We start from the raw sequence: 27,046 nt of genomic DNA, 5'->3' as shown, positions 1-27,046 counted from the left end.
TGCCCTCCTGCCCAAGTCAGCATGCACTTCCTGCCATGTGCTCAATGCCCAGGCAACATGCCTTTACTTCAGATTGACAAGGACTCAAACTGACACTCTCCGCCTCAAATTCCAGCCCTTATGCTCAAGTTTGTGCACAAAAGTGGGCATAATTATAACAGCAGAATGAAGCAACCCAGTGACACTAATTCTGTGGAATATATAATGGATAAAAGGAGTGTACTAGGCTGAGAACATCTCCAACAAGCACATCAAAGAACAATACATACAGCATGATTCTGGTTACTAAAAGAAACAAACCCAGGAAAAATAAAACAAGACGAAATCAGAGGAAGACAAGCCATAAGAGACTCTTAATCATAGGAAACAAACTGAGGGTTGCTGGAGGGAAGGGGGATAGAGGGATGGGGTAACTGGCTGATGGGCATTAAGGGGAGAGCACATGATGTAATGACCACTGGGTGTTATATAAAACTGATGAATCACTGAACTCTACCTCTGAAACTAGTAATACACTATATGTTAATTAATTGAATTTAAATTTTAAAAAAGTCCAAAACTGAAAAAAATTCATATCTACAAAATTTTATTTGGAAAATATGTAAAGAAAGAAAATGAAAAATGACCAACTGGGAATAAGATTTGCAACTTAATCTCAAAGAGTTAATATTTCTAATTAATAAATAGCTTTTAAAAATAGACAAGGAAATGACCAAGTTTTTATAAAAATTGGTTGCATTATGAACAGTTTACAGAAAAATAAATACAATGGGTCTCAATCATATGTTCAAATGTTCAACCTCCCCTATACTCAGAAAAATGCAAATGAAAATACACTGTATAGGTGTTTCACACATATCTATGTGATTGACAAAATCAGGTTCCACAATATACTTTGTTGAGGTCCTTAGGGAAATGAACACTTTCACCCTTTGTTGGTAGGAGAGCAAATTAGTACAGTCTCGCTGTAGAGGAGAATGTGTCAATATTTAGGAAAAAATGCATATAAATTTACCCTTTAACAAAGCAATCCCTAATCTCAGAATCTACCACCAAAATAGGCAAAAAATTGAAAAACAATTTTCAAAAGGCTATTCATATACTTCTTAGACTGTTAGACAAGATATTTTAAGAATACTATCTATATTATGGAATAAAGCAAATGAATCATCCTAATGGTATCATTAAGAACAAGGATTTTCCTCATGAAAGGAGGTAGAAGTGTAAGTGTGCTGAGATTAATAAAAAAATTGTAGTCCTGAATTTCAATTGGAAGTAGCAGTATGAATTTTTAATGAGTTTTATCTTACTCAAAAAACAAAAATCCTGTACACACACTGAAAAGACCTAGATCCAATGACAGGCAGTAAGCATGAGGTTGGTTGATATTTAAATTATTTATATAATAAATATTTAAATTACATATATATATATACACACACACACACACACATATATATATATATATATACACACACACACACACAAAGAAGTGTCTGCCCTATGAGATACTAATGTGTAGTCTGAAAAGGAAAAATAGAAATTCAAGCAAATTTGGGAAATTGTGAAATTTCTTCTTATAGATTATAATTTTTCTCATAACATTAAGTGCTTTGGAAAAGTCTGTCAGTAAAGAAATCTAAAAATATATAATGCAGTGTCTATCAGGAACCTTTTATTTTGCAGGGGAAAGATTTGGGGTTGTAGAATTCCTCTTGTTTGTTCACTATAGAAATGTGCCATAGAAAACAATTTGGGAAATATTGCTGTGAAAGTGAAATGCAATCTGTGGATAATTATTCTTCATAAAGGATCAAGAGGTCTAGAGAGAGTTCTTGGTATCATGTGCTTAATGAATGCATAATTTAATACAAGTATTGTCTAGAATCTACTAACTACTAAATGCTGTGTTTGCTGTTGGGGATATAAGGGGAAAAAAAGAAAAGAAAAAATTCTGGGAAACTGGTAGAGCATTAAAATATAGTGCTACTATTAATTTTATAATAAAGATTTGAAATTTTTCATGAAAATCCTTAAATGTGATTGAGGGACTAAGTGTAGGCAACCATTGCATTGCACCAGGGAGAGAGAATTAAGTTGTGATGAGTGACAGCAGGAGGCAGGATGTTTCCAGCAAAGTCAAGAGCATGAGCAAATATAACTTAACATTAGAGTTGATGGTGTTTTCAGGGGGAAAAAAAAAAAACAAAACACTGTATCTGTCTGGAACAACAACAATAACAAAATTATAGGGAAAGATTTGTGTGGGGCCAATGTAGTAAGGAGAATGTGGGCTTTGGGTTTGGACAAATCTGAGCTGTCATAATCACTCTACTTGTTTTTTTGTTGTTGTTGTTTTGTTTTTTTGTTGGGTTTTTTTTTTTTTGGAAATGTGCCGTTAAATTTATTTTATTTTTAATTTTTTTTATTATGTTAATCACCATACATTACATCATTAGTTTTTGATGTCGTGTTCCATGATTCATTGTTTGTGCATAACACCCAGTGCTCCATGCAGAATGTGCCCTCTTTAATACCCGTCACCAGGCTAACCCATCCTTCCACCCCCCTCCCCTCTAGAACCCTCAGTTTGTTTTTCAGAGTCCATTGTCTCTCATGATTCATCTCCCCCTCTGAATCCCCCCCCTTCATTCTTCCCCTCCTGCTATCTTCTTCTTTTTTTTTTCTTTCCTTAACATATATTGCATTATTTGTTTCAGAGGTACAGATCTGTGATTCAACAGTCTTGCACAATTCACAGCACTCATCATAGCACATACCCTCCCCAGTGTCTATCACCCAGCCACCCCATTCCTCCCATCCCACCCCCCACTCCAGCAACCCTCAGTTTGTTTCCTGAGATTAAGAATTCCTCATATCAGTGAGGTCATATGATACATGTCTTTCTCTGATTTATTTTGCTCAGCATAACACCCTCCAGTTCCATCCATGTTGTTGCAAATGGCAAGATCTCATTCCTTTTGATGGCTGCATAATATTCCATTGTATATATATACCACATCTTCTCTATCCATTCATCTGTCGATGGACATCTTGGCTCTTTCCACAGTTTGGCTATTGTGGACATCACTGCTATAAACATCGGGGTGCACGTACCCCTTCAGGTCCCTACATTTGTATCTTTGGGGTAAATACCCAGTAGTGCAATTGCTGGATCATATGGTAGCTCTATTTTCAACTTTTTGAGGAACCTCCATGCTGTTTTCCAGAGTGGCTGTACCAGCTTGCATTCCCACCAACAGTGTAGGAGGGTTCCCCTTTCTCCGCATCCCCGCCAACATCTGTCGTTTCCTGACTTGTTAATTTTAGCCATTCTGACTGGTGTGAGGTGGTATCTCATTGAGGTTTTGATTTGGATTTCCCTGATGTCGAGCGATGTTGAACACTTTTTCATGTGTCTGTTGGCCATTTGGATGTCTTCTTTGGAAAAATGTCTGTTCGTGTCTTCTGCCCATTTCTTGATTGGATTCTTTGTTCTTTGGGATAATCACTCTACTTGTAAGTGGTCTTGGGAAGTAAATTAATCTCTATTAAGGCTGACCTTTCCTATCTGTATAGTGAGGATAAATAATATTTAACTCACAAAGTAAGAATGAAATAAAAATAAAGTATACAAAGTTTCTAACACAGTGAAGGGCATTTAATGTCAGTTATTATTATTATTAGGCAGATTGGGGCAAAGTGATGAGCATCCTCATTTGTCAGGGGAAAGAATTTGAATTTTATTTTGTGGGCAATGAAGAACCATGGAAGAATTCTGAGCACGAGGGTGAGGTGATAAGCTCTGTTATTTGGAAAGGTGAATATGGAGGAATGAATAGATGAAGGAAGGCATCTAGCATTGCATCCCGGTGGAAGATGAGAAGGGCATAACGGGGCATTGATAGTGTGGCTACAACTCAGTGTTACAGAGCTAGAATTGATAGAACTTAGCTCCTCATTAGATAAATGTGAGGATGGGCAGTAAGAAAGGAAGGAATAAAAAATGACACAGTTTCTAGCCTGAGCTCCTGAGTTGCCAGTAATACCAACCTTTGAACCAGACAAGAGATGGAGTAAATATATAGAAGTATATTGAAATTCAGGTGTGGAATTCAGTTTGTTTTCTATCATTTTCCTTTTGATCCAACACCTCTCTAGAGTGAGTGACCTTTGAAGATTTGAATATTGAAATCCAGTCTCTAATCCCAGCAATCTCTTTATTCTATGGGACTGCTATATTTGAGCAGTATGTTGGCTTATTACAAAAGCTGTCATTGTGATCTTTTGGAGTGTGCTTCTATAGTTTGTCTAATATATGAGAAAGGTTAGTGCTACCAAGTCAAAATACCAAACACTATCAAAACAACTTAATATGGTAGCCAAATGTGGATATGTAGTTTGCACGATTGTATTCCCCAAAACATTGTTTGCTTTAAGCATAGTTGAAAGTAAATGTAAATATACACGTTTTACTCAACACCAATCTTTGTGTGTGCGTGTTTATTGTTTTCATGTGCAGGACAGGAGAGAATTGGAAAAGATTCCAACTATGAACAGGAAGGTAAAGTTCAGTTTGTGATTGATGCAGTCTATGCGATGGCTCATGCCCTCCATCATATGAACAAAGATCTCTGTGCTGACTACCGAGGCGTCTGTCCGGAGATGGAGCAAGCTGGGGGCAAGAAGTTGTTGAAGTATATCCGCAACGTTAATTTTAATGGTGAGTCTCCAAGTATCTATGATTACGCACATTCCTGTTAGAAATTGTTTACCTAAAAGGGGTAGTTAGAGATGGGTGGAAAAAATGGGCAAAGAGGGTAGGAGGCATAAAGGAGAAATACCACTTCTCTGATAATATCTTTGATATAGTATTGACTCTTACAACATTTGAACACTTCAGGTATCAAAAACTAAACAGTTAAAATAAACCTGAATGTGGGTTGCATTAGTCAGAGTTTTCCAGAGAGCTAGAACCCGTAGGATATACATGGATATTTAGAAGAGATTAATTTACGGGAATTGGCTCAGACAGTTATGGAGAGAGGGAAGTCCCACTACTTTCAGTCTGCAAGCTGGGGAACCAGGGAAGTTGGTATTGTAATTCAGTCCCAGTGTAAACACCTAAGAATTGGAGGGCTTGTGGTGTAAGTCCTGATCTGAGTCCAAAAGCCTGACAACTGGGAGTACCAGTATCTGAGGGCAGGAGAAGGCACCTATTTCAGCTCAAGTAGAGACAGTGAATTGGCCCTTCCTCTGCCTTTCCACTCTACTCAGGCCCTTCAGAGACTGAATGATGCCCCCCAACCTTGGGGAGGGCCACCTGCTTTATTCAGTTTACCAATTAGAATACTAATCTTTTTCAGGTACACCCTCACAGACACACCCAGAAATAATATTTTACTGGCTATCTTGGCATCTCTAGTCAAGGCAACACAGAAAATTAACCATCACATAGGTATAACACAAAATTCAATATAGACAGTAATAAATAAATTTAACTGTATTACAAATGATCAATGTAACCATGCTGAGCGGTTTGAGGAATAAAAAATGAGCACAAGTAGTTTTAGAAGACAATTTGACTATATGCTATATAAGACTAAAGACAAAAATAACTGTACACAATTACTGTACAATAGCTAATAAACTTTTGTGGGTTCACAATTATGAAAATAATTTATGTATGTAAGAGGACTCAGAGAATAATGAAGCATATTGCGGATAATGAGAGCCAGGTTTCTTACTGTCAGAGAAAGAAGTTACTCATAAGAATGAGAGAAAACTAGAAGGAACCTTGTGTTGTGTTTGGATAGGAGATACCTGCATGAACTCATAACTTTGCTTTTTTTTCCCAAGAGTTATTTATTTTGAGAGAAAGAGTGCTTGAGCAAGGTGAGGGGCGATGGGGGGATGCACGGGGCAGAGGGAGAGAATCCTCAAGTAGACTCCCTGCTAAGCATGGAGCCCAACATGGGACTCCATCCCAGGAACCTGAGAACATGACCTGAGCTGAAATCAAGTCAGATGCTCAACTGAGCACCCAGGTGCACCAGAACTCATAGCTTTTAATATGCATGCAGATAAATAGATACAGAAATAGATGTGTATATGTTATATATGTATACATACCTGTGTTGCCTAGTTCTGGCCACTGAAAGGGCTAGGAGCAATGACACCCTGGTAGAAAAGATGACACCTAGCACCCACATCTTACTTATATATACATTCTCCAGAAAAAAAAAAAAAAAAAAGGGCTCTCTAGAATAACTGTAGATTCAAGGGCCAGGGCAGCAAAAATACAAGATGAGTTTGAAGCATCATGTTGTGTCAGAAAGTAAGAGTGCTCAAAAGCTGATAGGGTCATGTTGAAAGAGCCCAGGAACCAGCTTGAAGGAGACCACACTTGCCAATTTGAGGGCAATAATGAATTAAACTTACAGAATGAAACAAACGTCAATGAGTCCATACTGATATAAATAAATAATTGAATTGAATGCATAAATGCAGAAGAAGTATAATGTAATGACAGATGGCAGTACAAAATCACCATTTTGCAAGGACCCTCTAATAGTTGTTCCAGGCAATAATCATTAGTGGATACTAAAATTATTGGGATAAAGTATGATCAGAAACAAGGTATCTGCACGGTCTCAAAATACCTTCCATCAAGAAATATTAATTACAAAGGGGAAAAGAATAGCCTGAGAGTGGAGAAACCTGGAAGACAGCACCTTAACCAAATAATCAAGGTTAACATTACCTTTGATACCTTATGAAGGTTACAACATCACTTCTGAGGTCTTATTGCCAAAAATATGTAACCTCAGTCTAATCACAAGGAGGCATCAGACAAATCCAAATTGAAGGATGTTTTCCAGAATAACTGACTGGTACTCCTTAAAACTTTCCAAGTCATGACAAAGACAGAGGAGAAATTATTACAGACTGGAAGAAACTAAGGAGACTTTACTGTTAATGTAATGTGGGAACACTGATGGATTCTATACCAAAGAACATTAATGAGACAATGAAAAATTTTTTAATTATCATTTTATTTTATTCTTTTCATCATGATAGTATACTCTTTAATTCCCATCACATATTTAACCCATTCCCCCATCACCTCCCCTCTGGTAACCATTACTTGGTTCTGTTTCTTGGTTGGGGTCTCTTTTTTTCTTCCTTTGCTCATTTGTTTTGTTTCTTAAATTCCACATGAGTGAAATTATATGATATTTGTTTCTCTGCCTGACTTAACTTAGCCTTATACTCTCTAGACCCATCCATGTCATCACAAATGGCAAGATTTCATTCTTTTTTATGGCTGAAAAATATTCTATTGTATATACATACCACATCTTTTTTTTTTTTTTTTAAGATTTTATTTATTTATTTGAGAGAGAGAGAATGAGAGAGAGAGCACATGAGAGGGGGGAGGGTCAGAGGGAGGAGCAGACTCCCTGCAGAGCAGGGAGCCCGATGCGGGACTCGATCCCGGGACTCCAGGATCATGACCTGAGCCGAAGGCAGTCGCCCAACCAACTGAGCCACCCAGGCGCCCCATACCACATCTTTTTTATCCATTCATCTATCAATGAACACGTGGGCTACTTCCATAATTTGGCTATTGTAAATAATACTGCTATAGGGCGCCTTGGTGTCTCAGTTGGTTAAGCGTTTGCCTTCGGCTCAGGGCATAATCCCGGAGTCCCAGGATTGAGTCCTGCATCAGGCTCCCTGCTCGGCAGGGAATCTGCTTCTCACTCTGCCCCTCACCCCACTCGTGTGCTCTCTCTCTCTCTCTCTCTCAAATAAATAAATAAAATTAAATAATGCTGCTATAAACATAGGAGTGCATGTATCTCTTTGAATTAGTGTTTTTGTATTTTGGGGATAAATACCCAATATTGAGATTACTGGATCATTGGGTAGTTCTATTTTTAATTGTTTGAGGAACCTCCATACTGTTTTACACAATGGCTGCACCAGTTTGCATTCCTACCAACAGTGCAAGAGGGTTCCCTTGTTTTTACATCTTCACCAACACTTATTGTTTCTTGAGTTTTTTATTTTAGCCATCCTGACAGGTGTGAGAAATTTTGATTTGCATTTCCCTGATGATGAGTGATGTTGAGCATGTGTCCGTTTGGCCATCTGTATGTCTTCTTTGGAGAAATGTCTGTTCGTGTCTTCTGCCCATTTTTTAATTGGAATATTTTTAGGGTCTTGAGTTTTATCAGTTCTTTATATATTTTGGATACTAATCCTTTATTGGATGTGTCATTTGCAAATATCTTCTCCCATTCCATAGGTTGCCTTTTAGTTTTGTTGATTGTGAGAATTTTTTAAATTGCATATGTTTCAAATAGTATTCTACCAATGTTAATTTCCTGAATTAGATTATTATATTATGGTTTAAAAAATCATCTTCTCTTCTTGTAAATAATAATCCATTTAAGCCCACAATACTGCATTAGTCATTCAGAAGTTACCTTGCAGCTGGATGAAGGGGAACCATATCCAATTTTGGAACTAATAGTTTCTTAGTTAAGATGGAGACAAAAATGATTATATATAAAATCAGAAAAACAGCTTAGCTAAAAATAATCTTTTGTTATAGTTTTTTCAATTCTACAGAATCTCCTAAAATATATAATTAAATTCCCCAGAACTAAATGCATATAAACTTTATTATTTATCAAACAGTGCTGTTTATCATATGTGTTATGGTCAGTTTGTGGCTTTGCATTCTGGTCTGTGGATGTGCATGGCCATTCTTACCCTAGTAACAAAAAAGTTGATTTTGAAAATGTCCTTGGTGACCTTGCCCTGGCTCTTCTTCCAGGTAATGTCTGTAGACTCATTTGGTCAAGATGGTCTTTCCCACTGATGAGCCAGAGTTGCTGAGCTTCTGAGATGGACACAGAGCTCATGATTACTGTGTGCCAGAACCTGTGCTAAGTACTTCACTTGTGTTGGCTGGCTTAATATTCAACACACCAAATTGTTTAGATTCTCTTATTTTCCTTAATTTTTTTTTATAGATAAGTGATTCATAGAGAAATTAAGAACTATAATGTTAAAAGACACATGGATAGTGATAATGCTACATACTTGGTACCTAGGTTCCTAACTCCACAGCCTGCTCCCTTGACTACTATTTAAGTGTCTGAGAAGAAGGGTTTACTGCATCATTCCTGCTGACAGAATGGAGACTTTTTTTTTTGCATGTTTTAGGGAGGATTTTGATTTTTTTTTGTCTCAATAATTGTGTTCTTTTTTTTTAAAAAAAAGATTTTATTTATTTATTTGAGAGAGAGAGAATGAGAGAGAGCGAGTACATGAGAGGGGGGAGGGTCAGAGGGAGAAGCAGACTCCCTGCCGAGCAGGGAGCCCGATTCGGGACTCGATCCCGGGACTCCAGGATCATGACCTGAGCCGAAGGCAGTCGCTTAACCAACTGAGCCACCCAGGCGCCCTCAATAATTGTGTTCTTATGTTACTTTAGTTTGAAGTTTTTTGTACCCCTGGGAGTTTTGTTCCAGACCAGTATAGTACAATTTAATAATTCTGAAATTTACATTTACCAAAGCATCAATTTAGGAAATAAGAAAATACCCAAAAAGTATTGTTATAGGTTCACCAAGTACTTAACCTCCTTTTATGCACCAAGAGAAAAGGTGGCTAATTTTGTCTTCATCACTTACAGCCATTTTTTCCTGCATCCCAAATGAATGCAATGATCTGAGCCTAAATTTGATTTAGTCATCTCTGTGTTGGCCCATCCAACTAGATGTCACTACTTGCAAATGTAAATTTAACAAATTTGTTATCTCACATACCTAATCTTAGAGAATTGCTGTATCATGAAGCAGTTAACCTGAAGTGTGTCCAGAGAACGAACTGGATTGGGGTATGTTTTGTAAGGAAGACACATCTCTTGTGTTCTTGAAAAATGAAGTTAGCTTTCCTTCATTGAGAGTTAAGATCTGGATTCCCTCCCCTTGAATCTGAATGAGCCTGTGACTAATGCAGAAGTGACACTATGTGACTTCTAAGGCATAAAACTAACGGGGCCGCTGCCTGGTACTCTTGGAACATTAGTATTATGGAAACAGCTACCATGTTGGGAGGAAGCCAAGAACTCAAACAGGCCATTTGAGGGTATTCTAGCCGTAGCCCCAGCTGAGAGCCCAGCTGACAGCCAGCATCAGTTATCAGGCATGTGAGCTTCAAGCTGCCCCCACTGACATGAGGACCGGAGGGGTGATGTCCCTGCCGAGCCCAGCTCAAATTTCAAAATACAGGTCGTCATTATTTAGAGCACTAATTTTTAGGGTGGTTTGTTGAATAGCAATAAATGATTAAACACAAATCAATGCTGCATTTTTGGAATCTGTGTATGGGGTGGGGTGGTAAAGAGAGAAATGAGAGAAAAATACTTCTAAATACCTTGATGCAAAGGACTCTTTCATCATCTGGGCAATCTAGATCCCAAATTCTTCTCTGTTCTGGAAGAAAGGAATTTCATTCAGATACTCTAATTCAGTAGAGGAGATTAAAGACAAATACCTTCTGTCATCTGGTTTCCTCTCAGTATGCCAGTTTGGCAAGTGGCCCTGTTTCCTTCACCACTGTATACTTGTGTTCTGGCCCTGATACCTGTGGACATTTCTACACGTGATCACTTCTCTTTTGATAACTTCTTTCTGTTCTCTGGACTTCTTTGATTTTTTTTTTTTTAATATAGTCTTCAAGTCTTCATTGAACATAATCCCCTTTATTCTCTTTCAAGAAGTTCAGGGATACTGTTAAATAGGAGCTATGGCAGAAAAAAACCTGGAAATAATAAGCCAGTTGCATTATAGAATCCATCAAAAAGGTCAAAGCCACACAATATGCTATTACAAGTCATCACTTAGATAAAGTATTCGGCTCTTCTGCCTTAATTTTTTTTAAAGTGTGAACTTTAATGAGAATGGAAAGGGCATGACAAGAATCATTTCTCCTAACAAAGATTGTAAGAGGAGAGAAAGATTAGGCAGTGTGTCCTATTTTGATGAATATTTAGCTGGTGAGCTAGAGATCCTTGGAGCCCCAGGCCTCCAATATTCTTGCTCTCTCTTCTCAAAGACTATGAAAAGCTCAAGTCATATTATTTAATGAATAGAAGCCATAGAATTACAGCAAAGCACAACATGAATCCTACTATCCAATGTGAAAGAAAAGAAAGGTGAGCATATGAATATTAATATCTTCCTGCAAAATGATAGGATTCTCATTTTCTTCCTAATAACATGTGGAATCCAGATTTCGTTTCTTCTTCTCCTTATACTTAGAAGGCTCAATGAAAGCAGAAAGCCAGTATTAAAAAGCTGTTTTTGTTACTGATGTTGTATGTGTGTGTGTGTGTGTGTTTTTTTTTTTCTCCCCTCTCTCTCTACTGGAAAAGCTTGTGTTGATGAGCATATGGAGAGGGCTTAAGAGCTTTCTATTGTGATAAAATTGGGTGCCTTTGTGGAGCTCTGAGGATAGTGTTCAGATAAGACATAGGAGGAATAAATTGAAATACTGCCCTTGGCCACACATGGATGCACCCACTGACTCAAGTTGCTGGAACCAGAGCAGTGTTGTTCATAGATCAGTGCCCATCTTCAGAATGGCCTCTAGTCTGCTTGTTAGAAAATAAAGTTTACACTGAAGGAGAAATTCAAATAAGATACCAATTAGGAGAGACAACTTTGGCACACTAAAAGACAGTCTGAATACCTGAAGGCAGGTGTTCTGGTCTTGAGATACCAGCAAATAAAACAATGATAAAAATGAAAGTCTTTCCTTTCTCCCTCCTGGCCATCTTGGCGTCTACTCTTTTTCTTTCTTTCTTTTTTATTATGTTATTATGTTTATTATGTTTAATTAATGTTAATTACATCATTAGTTTTTGATGTAGTGTTACATGATTCATTGTTTGCGTATAACACCCAGTGCTCCATGCAGTGCCCTCTTTAATACCCATCACCAGGCTAACCCATCCCCCCACCCCCCTCCCCACTAGAACCCTCAGTTTGTTTCCAGAGTCCATAGTCTCTCATGGTTCATCTCCCCCTCCAATTTCCCCCCCTTCATTCTTCCCCTCCTGCTATCTTCTTCTTCTTCTTTTTTTTTTTTTTAAACATATAATGTATTATTTGTTTCAAAGGTACAGGTCTGTGATTCAACAATCTTACACAATTCACAGCACTGACCATAGCACATACCCTCCCCAATGTCTATCACCCAGCCACCCTATCCCTCCCATCCCCCACCACTCCAACAACCCTCAGTTTGTTTCCTGAGATTAAGAATTCCTCATATCAGTGAGGTCATATGTTATATGTCTTTCTCTGATTGACTTATTTCGCTCAGCATAATACCCTCCGGTTTCATCCACGTCATTGGCAAATGGCAAGATTTCATTCCCTTTGATGGCTGCATAATATTCCATTGTTTATATATATACACCACATCTTCTTTATCCATTCATCTGTCGATGGACATCTTGGCTCTTTCCACAGTTTGGCCGTTGTGGACATTGCTGCTATAAACATCAGGGTGCACGTATCCCTTCGGATGCCTACATTTGTATCTTTGGGGTAAATACCCAGTAGTACAATTGCAGGGTCGTATGGTAGCTCTATTTTGAACTTTTTGAGGAACCTCCATACTGTTTTCCAGAGTGGCTGCACCAGCTTGCATTCCCACCAACAGTGTAGGAGGGTTCCCCTTTCTCTGCATGCCTGCCAACATCTGTCGTTTCCTGACTTGTTAATTTTAGCCATTCTGACTGGTGTGAGGTGGTATCTCATTGAGGTTTTGATTTGGATTTCCCTGATGCCAAGCGATGTTGAGCACTTTTTCATGTGTCTGTTGGCCATTTGGACATCTTCTTTGCAGAAATGTCTGTTCATGTCTTCTGCCCATTTCTTGATTGGATCATTTGTTCTTTGGGTGTTGAGTTTGATAAGTGCTTTATAGATTTTGGATACTAGCCCTTTATCTGATATGTCATTTGCAAATATCTTCGCCCATTCTGTCGGTTGTCTTTTGATTTTGTTGACTGTATCCTTTGCTGTGCAAAAGCTTCTTATCTTGATGAAGTCCCAATAGTTCATTTTTGCCCTTGCTTCCCTTGCCTTTGGTGATATTTCTAGGAAGAAGTTGCTGCGGCTGAGGTTGAATAGGTTGCTGCCTGTGTTCTCCTTTAGGATTTTGATGGACTCCTGTCTTACATTTAGGTCTTTCAACCATTTGAGTCTATTTTTGTGTGTGGTGTAAGGAAATGGTCCAGTTTCATTCTTCTGCATGTGGCTGTCCAATTTTCCCAGCACCATTTGTTGAAGAGACTTTTTTCCATGGGACATTCTTTCCTGCTTTGTTGAAGATTAGTTGACCATAGAGTTGAGGGTCTGTCTCTGGGCTCTCTATTCTGTTGAATTGATCTATGTGTCTGTTTTTGTGCCAGTACCATACTGTCTTGATGATGACAGCTTTGTAATAGAACTGGAAGTCCGGAATTGTGATGCCACCAGCTTTGCTTTTCTTTTTCAACATTCCTCTGGCTATGTGGGGTCTTTTCTTGTTCCATACAAATTTTAGGATTATTTGTTCCATTTCCTTGAAAAAAGTGAATGGTATTTTGATGGGGATTGCATTGAATGTGTAGATTGCTCTGGGTAGCATTGACATCTTCACAATACTTATTCTTCCAATCCATGAGCATGGAACATTTTCCCATTTCTTTGTATCTTCCTCTATTTCTTTCATGAGTATTTTATAGTTTTCTGAGTACAGATTCTTTGCCCCTTTAGTTAGATTTATTCCTAGGTATCTTATGGTTTTGGGTGCAATTGTAAATGGGATCGACTCGTTAATTTCTCTTTCTTCTGTCTTGTTGGCGTATAGGAATGCCACTGATTTCTGTGCATTGATTTTATATCCTGCCACTTTACTGAATTCCTGTATGAGTTCTAGCAGTTTTGGGGTGGAGTCTTTTGGGTTTTCCACATAAAGTATCCTATCATCTGCAAAGAGTGAGAGTTTGACTTCTTTGGCAATTTGGATGCCTTTGATTTCTTTTTGTCGTCTGATTGCTGTGACTAGGACTTCTAGTACTATGTTGAATAGCAGTGGTGATAGTGGCCATCCCTGCAGTGTTCCTGACCTTAGGGGGAAAGCTCTCAGTTTTTCCCCATTGAGAATGATATTCGCTGTAGGTTTTTCATAGATGGCTTTTATGATATTGAGGTATGGACCCTCTATCCCTATACTCTGAAGAGTTTTGATCAAGAGAGGATGCTGTACTTTGTCAAATGCTTTTTCTTCATCTATTGAGAGGATCATATGGTTCTTGTTCTTTCTTTTGTTAAAGTATTGTATCACGTGATTGATTTGGAGATGTTGAACCAAACTTGCAACCGAGGGATAAATCCCACTTGGTCATGTGAATAATCCTTTTAATGTACTTTTGGATCTTATTGGCTAGTATTTTGGTGAGAATTTTTGCATCCATGTTCATCAAGGATATTGGTCTGTAATTCTCCTTTTTGATGGGGTCTTTGTCTGGTTTTGGGATCAAGGTAATGGTGTCCTCATAAAACGAGTTTGGAAGTTTTCCTTCCGTTTCTATTTTTTGCAACAGTTTTAGAAAAATAGGTATTAATTCTTCTTTAAATGTTTGGTAGAATTCCCCTGGAAAGCCATCTGGCCCTGGGCTTTTGTTTTTTGGGAGATTTTTGATGACTGCTTCTATTTCCTTAGTGGTTATAGGTCTGTTCAGGTTTTCTATTTCTTCCTGGTTCAGTTTTGGTAGTTGATACATCTCTAGGAATGCATCCATTACTTCCAGGTTATCTAATCTGCTGGCATAGAGTTGCTCATAGTATGTTCTTATAATTGTTTGTATTTGTTTGGTGTTGGTTGTGATCTCTCCTCTTGCATTCATGATTTTATTTATTTCAGTCATTTCTCTTTTCTTTTTGATAAGTCTGGCCAGGGGCTTATCAATCTTAAGAATCTTAATTCTTTCAAAGAACCAGCTCCTAGTTTCGTTGATCTATTCTACTGTTCTTTTGGTTTCTATTCCATTGATTTCTGCTCTGATCTTTATTATTTCTCTTCTCCTGCTGGGTTTAGGCTTTATTTGCTGTTCTTTCTCCAGATCTTTTAGGTGTAGGGTTAGGTTGTGTACTTGAGACCTTTCTTGTTTCTTGAGAAAGGCTTGTATTGCTACGTACTTTCCTCTTAGGACCACCTTTGCTGCATCCCAAAGATTTTGAACAGTTGTGTTTTCATTTTCATTGGTTTCCATGAATTTTTTTTAATTCTTCTTTAATTTCCTGGTTGACCCATTCATTCTTTAGTAGGATGCTCTTTAGCCTCCATGTATTTGAGTTCTTTCTGACTTTCCTCTTGTGATTGAGTTCTAGTTTCAAAGCATTGTGGTCTGAAAATAGGCAGGGAATGATCCCGATCTTTTGGTACCAGTTGAGACCTGATTTGTGAACTAGGATGTGATCTGTTCTGGAGAATGTTCCCTGGGCACTAGAGAAGAATGTGTATTCTGTTGCTTTGGGATGGAATGTTCTGAATATGTCTGTGAAGTCCATTTGGTCCAGTGTGTCATTTAAAGTCTTTATTTCCTTGTTGATCTTTTGCTTAGATGATCTGTCCATTTCAGTGAGGGGGGTGTTAAAGTCCCCCACTATTATTGTATTGTTGTCGATGTGTTTCTTTGCTTTTGTTATTAATTGCCTTATATAATTGGCTGCTCCCATGTTAGGGGCCTAGATATTTATAATTGTTAGATCTTCTTGTTGGATAGACCCTTTGAGTAGGATATAGTGTCCTTCCTCATCTCTTATTACAGTCTTTGGTTTAAAATCTAATTTGTCTGATATAAGGATTGCCACCCCAGCTTTCTTTTGATGTCCATTAGCATGGTAAATGGTTTTCCACCCCCTCACTTTCAATCTGGGGGTGTCTTTGGGTCTAAAATGAGTCTCTTGCAGACAGCATATCGATGGGTCTTGTTTTTTAATCCAATCTGATAGCCTGTGTCTTTTGATTGGGGCATTTAGCCCATTCACATTCAGGGTAACTATTGAAAGATACGAATTTAGTGCCATTGTATTGCCTGTAAGGTGACTGTTACTGTCTATTGTCTGTGTTCCTTTCTGGTCTCTGTTACTTTTAGGCTCTCTCTTTGCTTAGAGGACCCCTTTCAATATTTCTTGTAGGGCTGGTTTCGTGTTTGCAAATTCCTTTAGTTTTTGTTTGTCCTGGAAGCTTTTTATCTCTCCTTCTATTTTCAGTGACAGCCTAGCTGGATATAGTATTCTTGGCTGCATATTTTTCTCGTTTAGTGCTCTGAATATATCATGCCAGTCCTTTCTGGCCTGCCAGGTCTCTGTGGATAGGTCTGTTGCCAATCAAATGTTTCTACCATTTAGGTTACAGATCTCTTCTCCCGAGCTGCTTTCAGGATTTTCTTTGTCTCTGAGACTCACAAGTTTTACTATTAGATGTCGGGGTGTTACCTATTTTTATTGATTTTGAGAGGGGTTCTCTGTGCCTCCTGGATTTTGATGCCTGTTTCCCTCCCCAAATTAGGGAAGTTCTCTGCTACAATTTGTTCCATATCCCTTCTGCCCCTCTCTCTCTCTTTCTTCTTCTTCTGGGATCCCAATTATTCTAATACTGTTTTGTGTTATGGTATCACTTATGTCTCGAATTCTGCCCTCGTGATCCAGTAGTTGTTTATCTCTCTTTTTCTCAGCTTCTTTATTTTCCATCATTTGGTCTTCTATCTCACTGATTCTCTCTTCTGCCTCATTTATCCTAGCAGTTAGACCCTCCATTTTTGATTGCACCTCATTAATAGCCTTTTTGATTTCTACTTGGTTAGATTTTAGTTCTTTTATTTCTCCAGAAAAGGTTTCTCTAATATCTTCCATGCTTTTTTCAAGCCCAGCTAGTATCTTTAAAATCATCATTCTGAACTCTAGTTCCAACATCTTACTAAAGTCCATATTGATTAGGTCCCTGGCATTCAGTACTGCCTCTTTTTTTTTTTTTTTTGAGGTGATTTTTTCCATCTTGTCATTTTGTCCAGAGGAGAATCAATGAATGAGAGAACAAAATGCTAATGGGGTAACAACATCCCCAGAAAATATACACTAAACAAATCAGAAGAGACATGAAACCGGGGGGAAAAGAAAGGGAAAGAAAGAAAAAAGAAAAAGAAAAAGATAAAAACAAAGAAAAACAAAACAAAACAAAAAGCCAGAATATGATCAGATATCATCAGGCTGGTGCATAGATCAGTGCCACACACTAGATTTTGGGTGTATTTTGGTCTGTTAGATGAAAGTGCCTCCCAAAATTTTAAAGAAAGAAAAACTTATATATGTACAAAAATAAGGGTTAATACGATGAAGGGATGGAATATGACTGTAAAGATGAAAATTATAAAAGATTTTTTAAAAGGAATTGATAAGAAGTTGGTTGAAAAAAGAAAGAGGATTTAAAAAAAAAAGGAGAGAATGTGATCAGGCAGGAGACTAGAACAAAGCCATACACTAGAGATTTAGAGTATATTTTGATATGTTAGAAGAAAGTGTATGCCAAAATTTTAAAGAGAGAACAACTTATATATATATACCAAAAATAAGGTTAACTACTATGAAGGGATAGAATATGACTCTAAAAATGAAAAATAAAAATGTTTTTTTTAAAAAAAGGGATTGAAAAGATGTTGGTTGAAAAAGGGAAAAAGAAAAATTCAGAAAAAAAAAAGTTAAAAAAAAATATATTAACTTTGAAAGACTAAAGAATCATGGAGAAAGAAGCCATGGATTCTGTGTGCAGTATTCCCTAACTTTGGAGTCTTGCCGTTCTCATTGATCGGTGAACTTGGTCTTGGCCGGCTGTTCTTGCTGATCTTCTTGGGGAGGGGCCTGTTACCGTGGTTCCCAAATGTCTTTGCTGGAGGCGGAATTGCCCTGCCCTTGCTGGGTCTGGGCTAAGTAATCTGCTCAGGTTTGTTCTTGAGAGCTTTTGTTCCCTCCAAGCTTTCCGTACAGCTTTGGAGGACGAGAGTGAAAATGGCGGCCTCCCAATCTCCACCCCGGAGGAGCTGAGAACTCGGGGCCCCACTCCTCAGTGAGCCCCCAGAGCAAAGCAGTCAGTCACTCCCGTCTCCCTGGTCTCCGGCCACACTCCGTGCTCACCCAGCCTGTGACTGAGCATTTCTATGTCTGGCACCCGACCCCGTGTGGAGTCTCTAAACCCAGCAGATCCCTACAGTGCACTCCCGCGCCACTCCTCCCAGGGGAGGAAGGGGAGTCTCCCCAGATCTGCCCCTTGTTGGGTTGCTGCCGGAGGAGTAGTGGCCCATCTGTGCTGCAGATCACGGTTTATGGCAACCCCGAGCTGAGAGCCTGCTCCTCTGCTCCGTCTCTGGAGCCGGCTTCCCCGCTCCGATACCTGGGAGCTCTGCCACACTCAGGCACCCCCGGTCTTTCTGTGACCCCGAGGGTCCTAAGACCACACTGTCCCCGCGAGGGTTCCACCTCCCGCTTAGCCACTGGAGCGATATCCCTCAGCGGAGCCAACTTCTTAAAGTTCGATTTTGTGCTCTGTGGCTCTATCACTTGTCGGTAGTGGCTGATAGAAGCTCCCTGCCCCGCCGTCTATCTTCCCAAATATTGCCTCGGATTCACTTCTCTGAATGTCCTACCTTCCAGAAAGTGGTCGCTTTTCTGTTCAGAGAGTTGCCGCTATTCTTTTCTTTGATCTCCTGTTGGGTTTGTAGGTGTTCAGAATGGTTTGATCCCTATCTAGCTGAATTCCTGGGACCAGATGAAATTTAGGTCTCCTACTCCTCTGCCATCTTGCTCCTCCCCCTTGGCGTCTAGTCTTGATGGGGCTGTCCCTCACCTAAGGGAGGAAGATGGTGGCCATGAAGGAGATGAAAAAGTCACTGGAGTCGATCAACCTAGGCTCCAACTTGTTATGAAAAGTGGAAAGTGCATGCTAGAGTACAAGCAGACTCTGAAAGCTATCAGACGTGGCAAAGCAAAGCTGGTCATCCTCACCAACAACTGTCTAGCTCTAAGGAAATCAGAAATAGAGTACTATGCCCTGTTGGCCAAAACTGGTGTCCATCATCACTACAGCGGTAATAATATTGAGATGGGCACAGCATGTGGGAAATACTACAGAGAAGTCACGTTGGCTATCATTGATCCAGGTGATTTGATGTCATTAGAAGCATGCTGGGACAGACTGCTGGAAAGTAAATCACCCAAAATCTGTCTTTAATAAAACTGGCCAGAGCTTGTTTTAAAAACAAAAACAATAAAATCATTCCCATCTATTGAGCATTTGTTATGTAAAAGGCATGGAACTAAGCAGTTTATATACTTTATTACATTGAATCCGCACTAACCCATTAGGGATAGTCAGAAGTTAAAGGAGAATGAATAACGTGGTAACAGTCACACTTAGAAGGTGGTTTCTGGAATTTAAACCCCTTCTTGGGGATTCCAAAGCCAGTTATTAAGTACTATTTTAGTTTAGTTAGCTGAGTCACTCAAGGAACTTCCCCTTTTTGAACCTAAGTATACTTTGTCACCTGTGAAATTAGGAAGTTTGATGTTCTGTGTCCTCCAGCTCTTTATTAGTTTCATATTGCTACCTTTAAAAATACCATAAATTTAGTGGCTTAAACAATATAAATTTATGATCTTACAGTTCTGTAGTTTGGGAGTCTGACACAGGTCTCGCCAGGCTTTGTTAAGGTGAAGGCGGGTTTGGTTCCTTCTGTAGGCTCTGGAAAAGAATCTGTTTCCTTGATTTTTCTAGCTTGTGAGGGTCACTTGCCCTTCTAGGGTCATGAACCCTTCCTCACATCACGCTAACTTCTTGTTTTGACCATTACAGCTCCTTCCTCCTTTGATTCCTGTTCCCTTTTTCCTGTAGGGATCATTATGACTGCACTGGGCTCACCCAGATAATCCAAGATAGTCTTCTCCCATTTCATGATCCCTAATCATATTTCCAAAAATCTCTCATTTTGTATGGTAACATTCACAGGTTCTGGGGATTAGGACATGGAAATATTTGGGGAGCCATTACTGAACCTACTATAAGCTCCAATTTTTTTTTTCATTTTCAATACCAAAGAATTATAAAATCCTATGCTTGACGGTTGTAGGATAGTGTGGAGTTCTTTAGTTGTTCCTGAATCCTGCCTATATATTGAACTCCCTCTTCTACTAGAGGTAACTTTCAGCATAGGATTGCAATTCTGTATGTCTCTGATGACCTAAATGTTGTCACTCTGTCTGGATCCATTTTCTAACTCTTTTCTTGTGTTGAGTGATTATTCATGTGTGGCCACTCAGCATCACACCTGCTTCCTTAAGTATAGGTGCGCCTTTTATTTTTTTAACTGTTTTAAGCTTGTTTACTCTTTTCCAGTTAACACGACTCCCCCCAACCCCATCCATGTTATTAATGCAAATACCATGTCGGCCCAGCTTCTGCAGAAGCTAGTGACTTTGCTAACCAAATGCAGAACTTTGCAATCATTTGGGTCTTAAATTTATAATGAGAATTCTCAAACGGGCTTGATGCTCATTACCTGAATTTACTCCACCCCTCTCCAACAAAAAATAACAAAATGAATTTCTGTTCTTAGTGATTCTGTTTCAGCTTATAAATGATCTTTAACTTCCTTGTAAAAGACAGGAACTATATCATTGTTTCCTCTGAAAAATATCAATCCAGTATTAACTTAGAGAACAGATACCAGTCACATACCCTGAGGCCAGTGGTATTTATCCTATTTCCAAGGGATCATGAGAGAAACAGCACTCAGTTTGCCAACTTTTGATGAATCCTTTGTAACTCTTGCTGAAAGTAACCCAAACCCACATCTTTTGTTCTCTGTGTATGATTTGCCAGTTGTTCCACGTGGTTAATACTAAGGAGCTTTTCATTCACATCTAACTTTGAAAGGATACACATGGACACACATACACACTCTCTCTCTCTCGATGAATGTATCAGTCTTTTTAAGTTGACTTCAGTGTCTAATTCTGCCAAAATAATGGGTTTCATCTAAGGCCCACATTTTAAAGAAATAAGACCCACATAGCAGATTGAGAAAAAAATTAATATTTATTAAATACTTTCCATGTACATTACTAAGCATTTTAGACTGGTTATCATATAAATTAGACATGACCAGCAACAAATATGTTTAAATGCAATCAATATCCAAGTACATATTTAAGTAAACTTTTTTCTTCATTTTTTAATCCTCTTAGATTTCCTTTTAAAAATGTATTATTTTTGAAATGGTTCTTTACTAACCACAATTGATAATTAAGTGGAAACTAAAATAATAATACAACTTAAGATGGTCTCTGGGAAATAATGCATTTAATTTTCTCCACAAGGGAAAGATTAGCATAAAATACTAAGAAATATTGAGAAATAGAACTGTTCAAAGGGGGAAGCAGGTCACCTTCCCACCTTCTCTAGTAAGCATCCACAGGCCATAGTGATGACCCGCCCATGGGTTATCCATTGCCCATTTAGGGGGGAGCCTATTAAACATGGGGTTATCTACTAGCTACCTTGCTCATCAGCAGGTCTCCAGACCATCACCGAAGGCATAAGAGGTAGAAGGAATCTCGATTATAAAATCTGGCATTTTCTTGTCTTCCTCAGGGAGTGCAGGCACCCCAGTAATGTTTAACAAAAATGGGGATGCACCTGGGCGTTATGACATCTTTCAGTACCAGACCACAAACACCACCAACCCTGGTTACCGTCTGATTGGACAGTGGACAGATGAACTTCAGCTCAATGTGAGTACTAATTGTTCCTTTCCCTTTGCTTATGTGATGAACAGACAGACTTTTAATATGCTCAATTAGGCCAGCATTCTTGTTTTTATGTTTGTGTGGATATATATGTGGGCATGCATCCTGTTAAAATCATCTGCAGGGATTGATAATCCATAATAATATAAGAGTGATAGTGATGATGATTATGATGATAAAAATGTGCTTTGAATTTGTGCTGGGCATTATACTCAGCACTTATATGAATGATCTCATTTAGCCTGAGGCTTGAAGTGCCTAACAGACAAGTTGCCCGCTAATACTTTAAAAGATCCTTCTCTTGGTCAGCTTTTCTTTCTTCTTTCTTTTCTTCTTCATATGGTGATGTATTTTTTCATTTAGAGCATTTTAGTGAGTCACTTTAGTTTTTACTGAGATTCTCTGAGTAATTGCAATGTTAACATCCATAATCTCTTCTTCTTCTTGTCAAACACGACCTTGAGTAAGCGGCTACTTCCTTGTGGAGGTTAGGTCAAAGTGCACCAGCCAGAGACCATCAGGAGCTCATCTGTAGTCAGACGCAGTTACGTTTATTTAACTTTTAGTTGCATGAGGAGAAGCTCCTGCCAGCAAAACCTCTTCATGATGAAGGAGTTTAGATGTCATTTATTATATGTTTGGGGCTAAGGTGGGTAATTTTCAGGAGGTTTAGGGAAACTAGGGCTAGTTTTGGTTTGGGTCCTCTTAGAAAATAGACACAAGTTGATGATAGTACACCTTGGTGATTTTTGTGTAGGGGAAGGGAAGATAAAGGCTAAGCAAGAGTTGTCACTTAAAAAAGAAACAGTAGGCACTTTAGAGAACTGAAGAAGGGACATATTATATTTGTGGTTGCAGAGTATCCTTGTTTCTGTCTGGTTGCAGACCCAGTTGTGGAGTGGCCTTGTTTTTTGTCTTGTTCCACCATAGTCATTGAGTGGCTTTGTCTGATTATCATTTATATTCTGCTGAAGTTGTTTATGTTCTGTTTGGAATGTGCCTGCCTCGATGTTAGCTAACAGCTTTCTGGCCATTTAAAAAAACTTTTTTTTGGTTTCTTAATAGCTCAGGTTCAACATTCAACAGTGTGCTTCTCATAATATTTACAATGTCCTACTTGAAATTATTGTTAATTTAAATAAATCCACCAATCTTTACAGGTAGTAAAGAGCATGAGCTAGGGTACCTCCACCCTGGCTGGGCCAAACCTAGCTGGAGCTCAGCATCCCATGCTTCCCATGATTTTCCTCCTCTCCTGGAAGGGATCTTAAATAGGTCAGACCCTAGCCTGGTGGTTGGGGTCCTGGAACCTAGTGCAGCAGAAGTCGGAGAAGTAAGGGTATTGTGGGGCCTCTGTGCTGAGTTGTACTCGATAGGGTTACACTTCAAGAGGTTCTGCAGCAGGTCCCTTCCTGCAGTGGCATGGTGGCTGGCTACATTGGGCAAGCTTTATAAATTGGGTAGAACATCCCAGCTTCATAAATATTATAGTATATACAGGCACATGATTTTCTTTGGTCCAGAAGTTTCCTGAATTACTCTGGGTTCCTCAGAGAAATGGGACCAATAGGATAGATGATAGATAGCTAGACTATAAGGAAATGGCTCATTCAGCTATGAAGGATGAGAAGTCCCAAGATGTCTAATTGGCAAGCTGGAGACCCAGGAGAGCCAAAGGTGTAATGGTGTAAGTTCCAGTCTGAGTGTGTGAAGTCAGGGGAAGATTGATGTCCCAATGGGAAGATAAGCAGAGAGGATTCTTTCTGACTCAGCCTTTTTATTGTATTTCAGCTCTCAAGTTTGTTTAGGCCTACTCACATTGGGGAGGGCCATCTGTCTTGCTCACTGTACCAGTTTAAATATTCAGCTCATTCAGAAACACCCTCACAGACCTGCCTAGAATACTGCTTAGCCAAATGGTTGGGTGCCCCATGCACATAAAATGAACCATCACAGGCCCTATCCCAGAAAATTCCTTCTAATGTATCTTACAAAGCTGGGAATTATGCTGTTAGCATTTACCAGTCTATACCTTTAGAAGGCACTTTGGAAATTATTGAGAGAAGGGCTTCTTGAGAGTAGAAAACAGAATTAATGTCATAGCGGTGGAGAGTTTGGGTCATGGTTTCGACGAGAGGATTGTTCATAAGTGGGAGGTTGGTGAGGCCACCACAGGCCAGTTACCTTATTTGCACATTGCTCTGGCCTTGCTGTGTTTATACCTGTCCAGTTCTCCCTCCCCTGAGATCTTCCATCCAAGTGAGCTCACACAATGATTGGGTCCAAAGGATTGTGATCCGGCATCCAAGAATGCATGGAGCCAGCCAACCAGTGCCAGCCATGGCTGGGATGAATGCTGAGTACTAGAAGCAAAGAAAAAGCTAAAATTATCCTGAGCTTAAAGCATACTAAACTTGTGAGCAAAAAGAGAAAATAAAAGCAAAACAAGCAAATAAACAAAGTTCAGCAGGTAAACTCGAGGGGTGGTAATCAAAAGCAGAATCAAAGTAGCATAACCTGGATGACATACCCAAAGTGTGTTTTGAATGGGTGTTGCCTGTGGGATACAAAGATGGATTAGCCAGAACTAAAGGTAGAGAGAATCAAGGTCTGTGCTATACATGTGAACTGCTCAGGACTTATTGTAAGACCCACAAGATTATATAGTGCATTAATCTTTGCTAGCATAACCCTCTGCACCAGTGTTAAATCCCCGGCATGTGTAATTTGTCCATGCACAAAAGAATCCCAACCATGCTTCACACCAACTCCAGATATTACCTGGGAATTCTTAAGCCTACAATTTTTAATGACCAACATCAACACCATTTTTTTAAAATTTTGGTTTGTATTTTATCCTCCATAGGAATTGCATTTGATTAGCCACTTAACAGGTTTTTGTTTGTTTTTAATGCACCTATGATGCATCTCAGGAGGCAATGGGTACACAGTGGTGGAAGAAAACAAATGTGGTCCCTGTTCTCACAAAATTGATGATCTAGGATTGGAGGTGCATGATACACAAGTAAACGGATGTATATATGGAGATTTGAAAGTGTGAGAAGAGTCATGGAGCAGGGAGAATAATGAAAGTGGAGAGAGACCTCCCAGATGAGAAGCCAGGACTGTGAGGAATAGGAGTGATCCACCAAGCAGGTCAGAAGGCTGCCTTAGCAATGGCGTGACTAAGGGAGAGGAGGATGGGTGGTAGGAAAGGTCAGAGCCATTGATAAGACACATAGCATGAAGTCCTTTGCAGGCTATGCTAAAACATTTTTAAAATTTATTCTGAGTGCATTTAAAAGCCAATGAGAAGTATTAAACAGGGGAGTGACTAGATCAAATTTAGAAATAAAAAATTACTTTGTCTGCTAGGAAGGTAATGAATTGGAAGGGGCAAGAGTGGGAGAGGAAGACCAACTGAGAGTTGATTTTAGCTATCAAGTGAAATAGGATGGTTAGTGAAGGGGTTCTCAAACCTCAGCAAGTAGCAGGATCATCCAGAGCGTTTGTGAAAACAGATTGCTGCCCCCCACCAAATGGGTTTCTGATTCATGTGGTGTCTGTCTCAACCGGTTGGGGGCCCCCAAATGTGGGGCAGCGATGGAGTGGAAGCTAGTGGTGCCTGTGGGGAAAGGATTTACCTGAGGCAGAACAAAGGTGATAGAAATGTATGGAATACACCACAAGGGAGCCATGGGAAGGACGGCAAAGGAGAAACTGCAACCACGCAGTGGGTGGGGGCTGTTTTTAAAGGAGGAAGGTAAGGAGGTATGGGGACATAGGGAACTGTGCCTGGTGGTAAGTAGCCCATTAGTCAATCAGGGCCAGTGGATATCTTGAGGTAGGTCCCCTGATGAGCCTGTCAGTATTCAGCCAGGGGGTCACTGTGGGCCCCTTTGCCTTGATCAAGTTTCCATTGCTCAAAACTGTTGTCTGAAAGTGGCCTCTAAGACCCAGAAGGTCTCAGACTGGGAGGAGGCTCAAATATCTGCCTTTCTAAGAGTCCCTGTGTAAGGCTGATGGCACTTTGAGATCCACTGGCTTAGAGAGTGTGCTGATTGTAGTGCTGTAATGAAGTGGGTAGAAACACATGTGTGGATAACACATAACATATACATGTCTGTATATATTTACATACACATATATTAGAGGAAGAATAGGATAATGTAGTGATGGATTCAGTGCTGGAATTGAAGGAAAAAGTAAGATTCAAAAGGTGAACCCCATGTTTACGGCTTGAGAGGCTGTGTAGATGATAGCCACATAAGATTAGGAAGACTGCTTAGAGTGGGCGGGAGAGGGAGGTAAAATTGAGAATCCTGAGTTGGTGCTCTTAAATGTATGAGAGCCGAAATGAACTGGATAGAAGTCTGAAGCTCAGAAGACAGTTTTGGTCTACAGTTATTAAAAAAAAGAAAAGAAAAGCCAGTTAGTTGTTAACCTATAAATAACATTTAAATCCATTAAAGAAAGAGAAAAGAGAATAGCCAAGAACCCAAGGTCTTGAAAACCTCATAGGAAATGGTATAGTTCCTTTCTAACTACTCCAAATGTTACCCAACTTAAAGTATTCTGTTTCATGAGCCCAGAAAGTTAGGGCAAACATATACTTTGGCTTTTGTGTTTGTTAATGGAAGCTAGATCCGGGTGATATAGCATTAGTAGGTGGGAACATTTTTTATTCTACTTTTTCATGCTGAAAGTGGTGTGTTATGAAGAACAGACAGGACACCTGAATTCTCACATGGATCCAGTAGTGTATGCTTGGTCCTACATGCAACCTGAAGGTATGGATGACTGAGCCAGAAAGAGGGCCATCTGTGTTCAGAATGGTGAGAGGCTGGGTTAATTCAGTTTAGGATGGCTGCTAGGATAACTGGCCTTGACAGGCCATGTCCCTATTGATGCCTTTTATGGGATCCTTAGGATATCAGTAAGTTGACTTTAAATCACAAAGGAAAGACAAAAGAGGAGATAAGGAGAGTACCCAGAGGCACTCCTGCACCCTATCCTGGACCGCCAGAGCCACGGCCCAGGCAGCCCACACAGTAGTTGGGATCTTACCCAACACTACCCAGTCCTTAATGTTCCTTTTGTTATAATTATTC

At 39.4% G+C, this 27,046-nt stretch overlaps 1 protein-coding gene and 1 pseudogene across 7 annotated transcripts in view; both read left to right on the top strand.

The window, feature by feature from the left end:
* Window positions 1–27,046, top strand: part of GRM7 (glutamate metabotropic receptor 7) — a 932,433-nt gene that overhangs the window by 617,667 nt on the left and 287,720 nt on the right. For all 7 annotated transcript variants that reach the window (XR_013449112.1, XR_013449111.1, XR_013449110.1 and 4 more), the window contains exons 6-7: window positions 4,523–4,723; window positions 21,781–21,920. Coding sequence is in view for 3 of the 7 variants with exons in the window: in XM_078075756.1 (XP_077931882.1) it covers window positions 4,523–4,723; window positions 21,781–21,920 (341 nt within the window). In the remaining 4 variants the exon portion in view is untranslated. The remainder of the gene's footprint in view (window positions 1–4,522; window positions 4,724–21,780; window positions 21,921–27,046) is intronic.
* Window positions 18,992–19,340, top strand: LOC118540197 (large ribosomal subunit protein eL30 pseudogene; annotated as a pseudogene).

Source organism: Halichoerus grypus, chromosome 1 (assembly GCF_964656455.1).
Source record: "Halichoerus grypus chromosome 1, mHalGry1.hap1.1, whole genome shotgun sequence".
Lineage (NCBI taxonomy): Eukaryota > Metazoa > Chordata > Mammalia > Carnivora > Phocidae > Halichoerus > Halichoerus grypus.
Note: the sequence above shows the minus strand (reverse complement) of the source record. Positions and strands in the feature narration are given on the sequence as shown.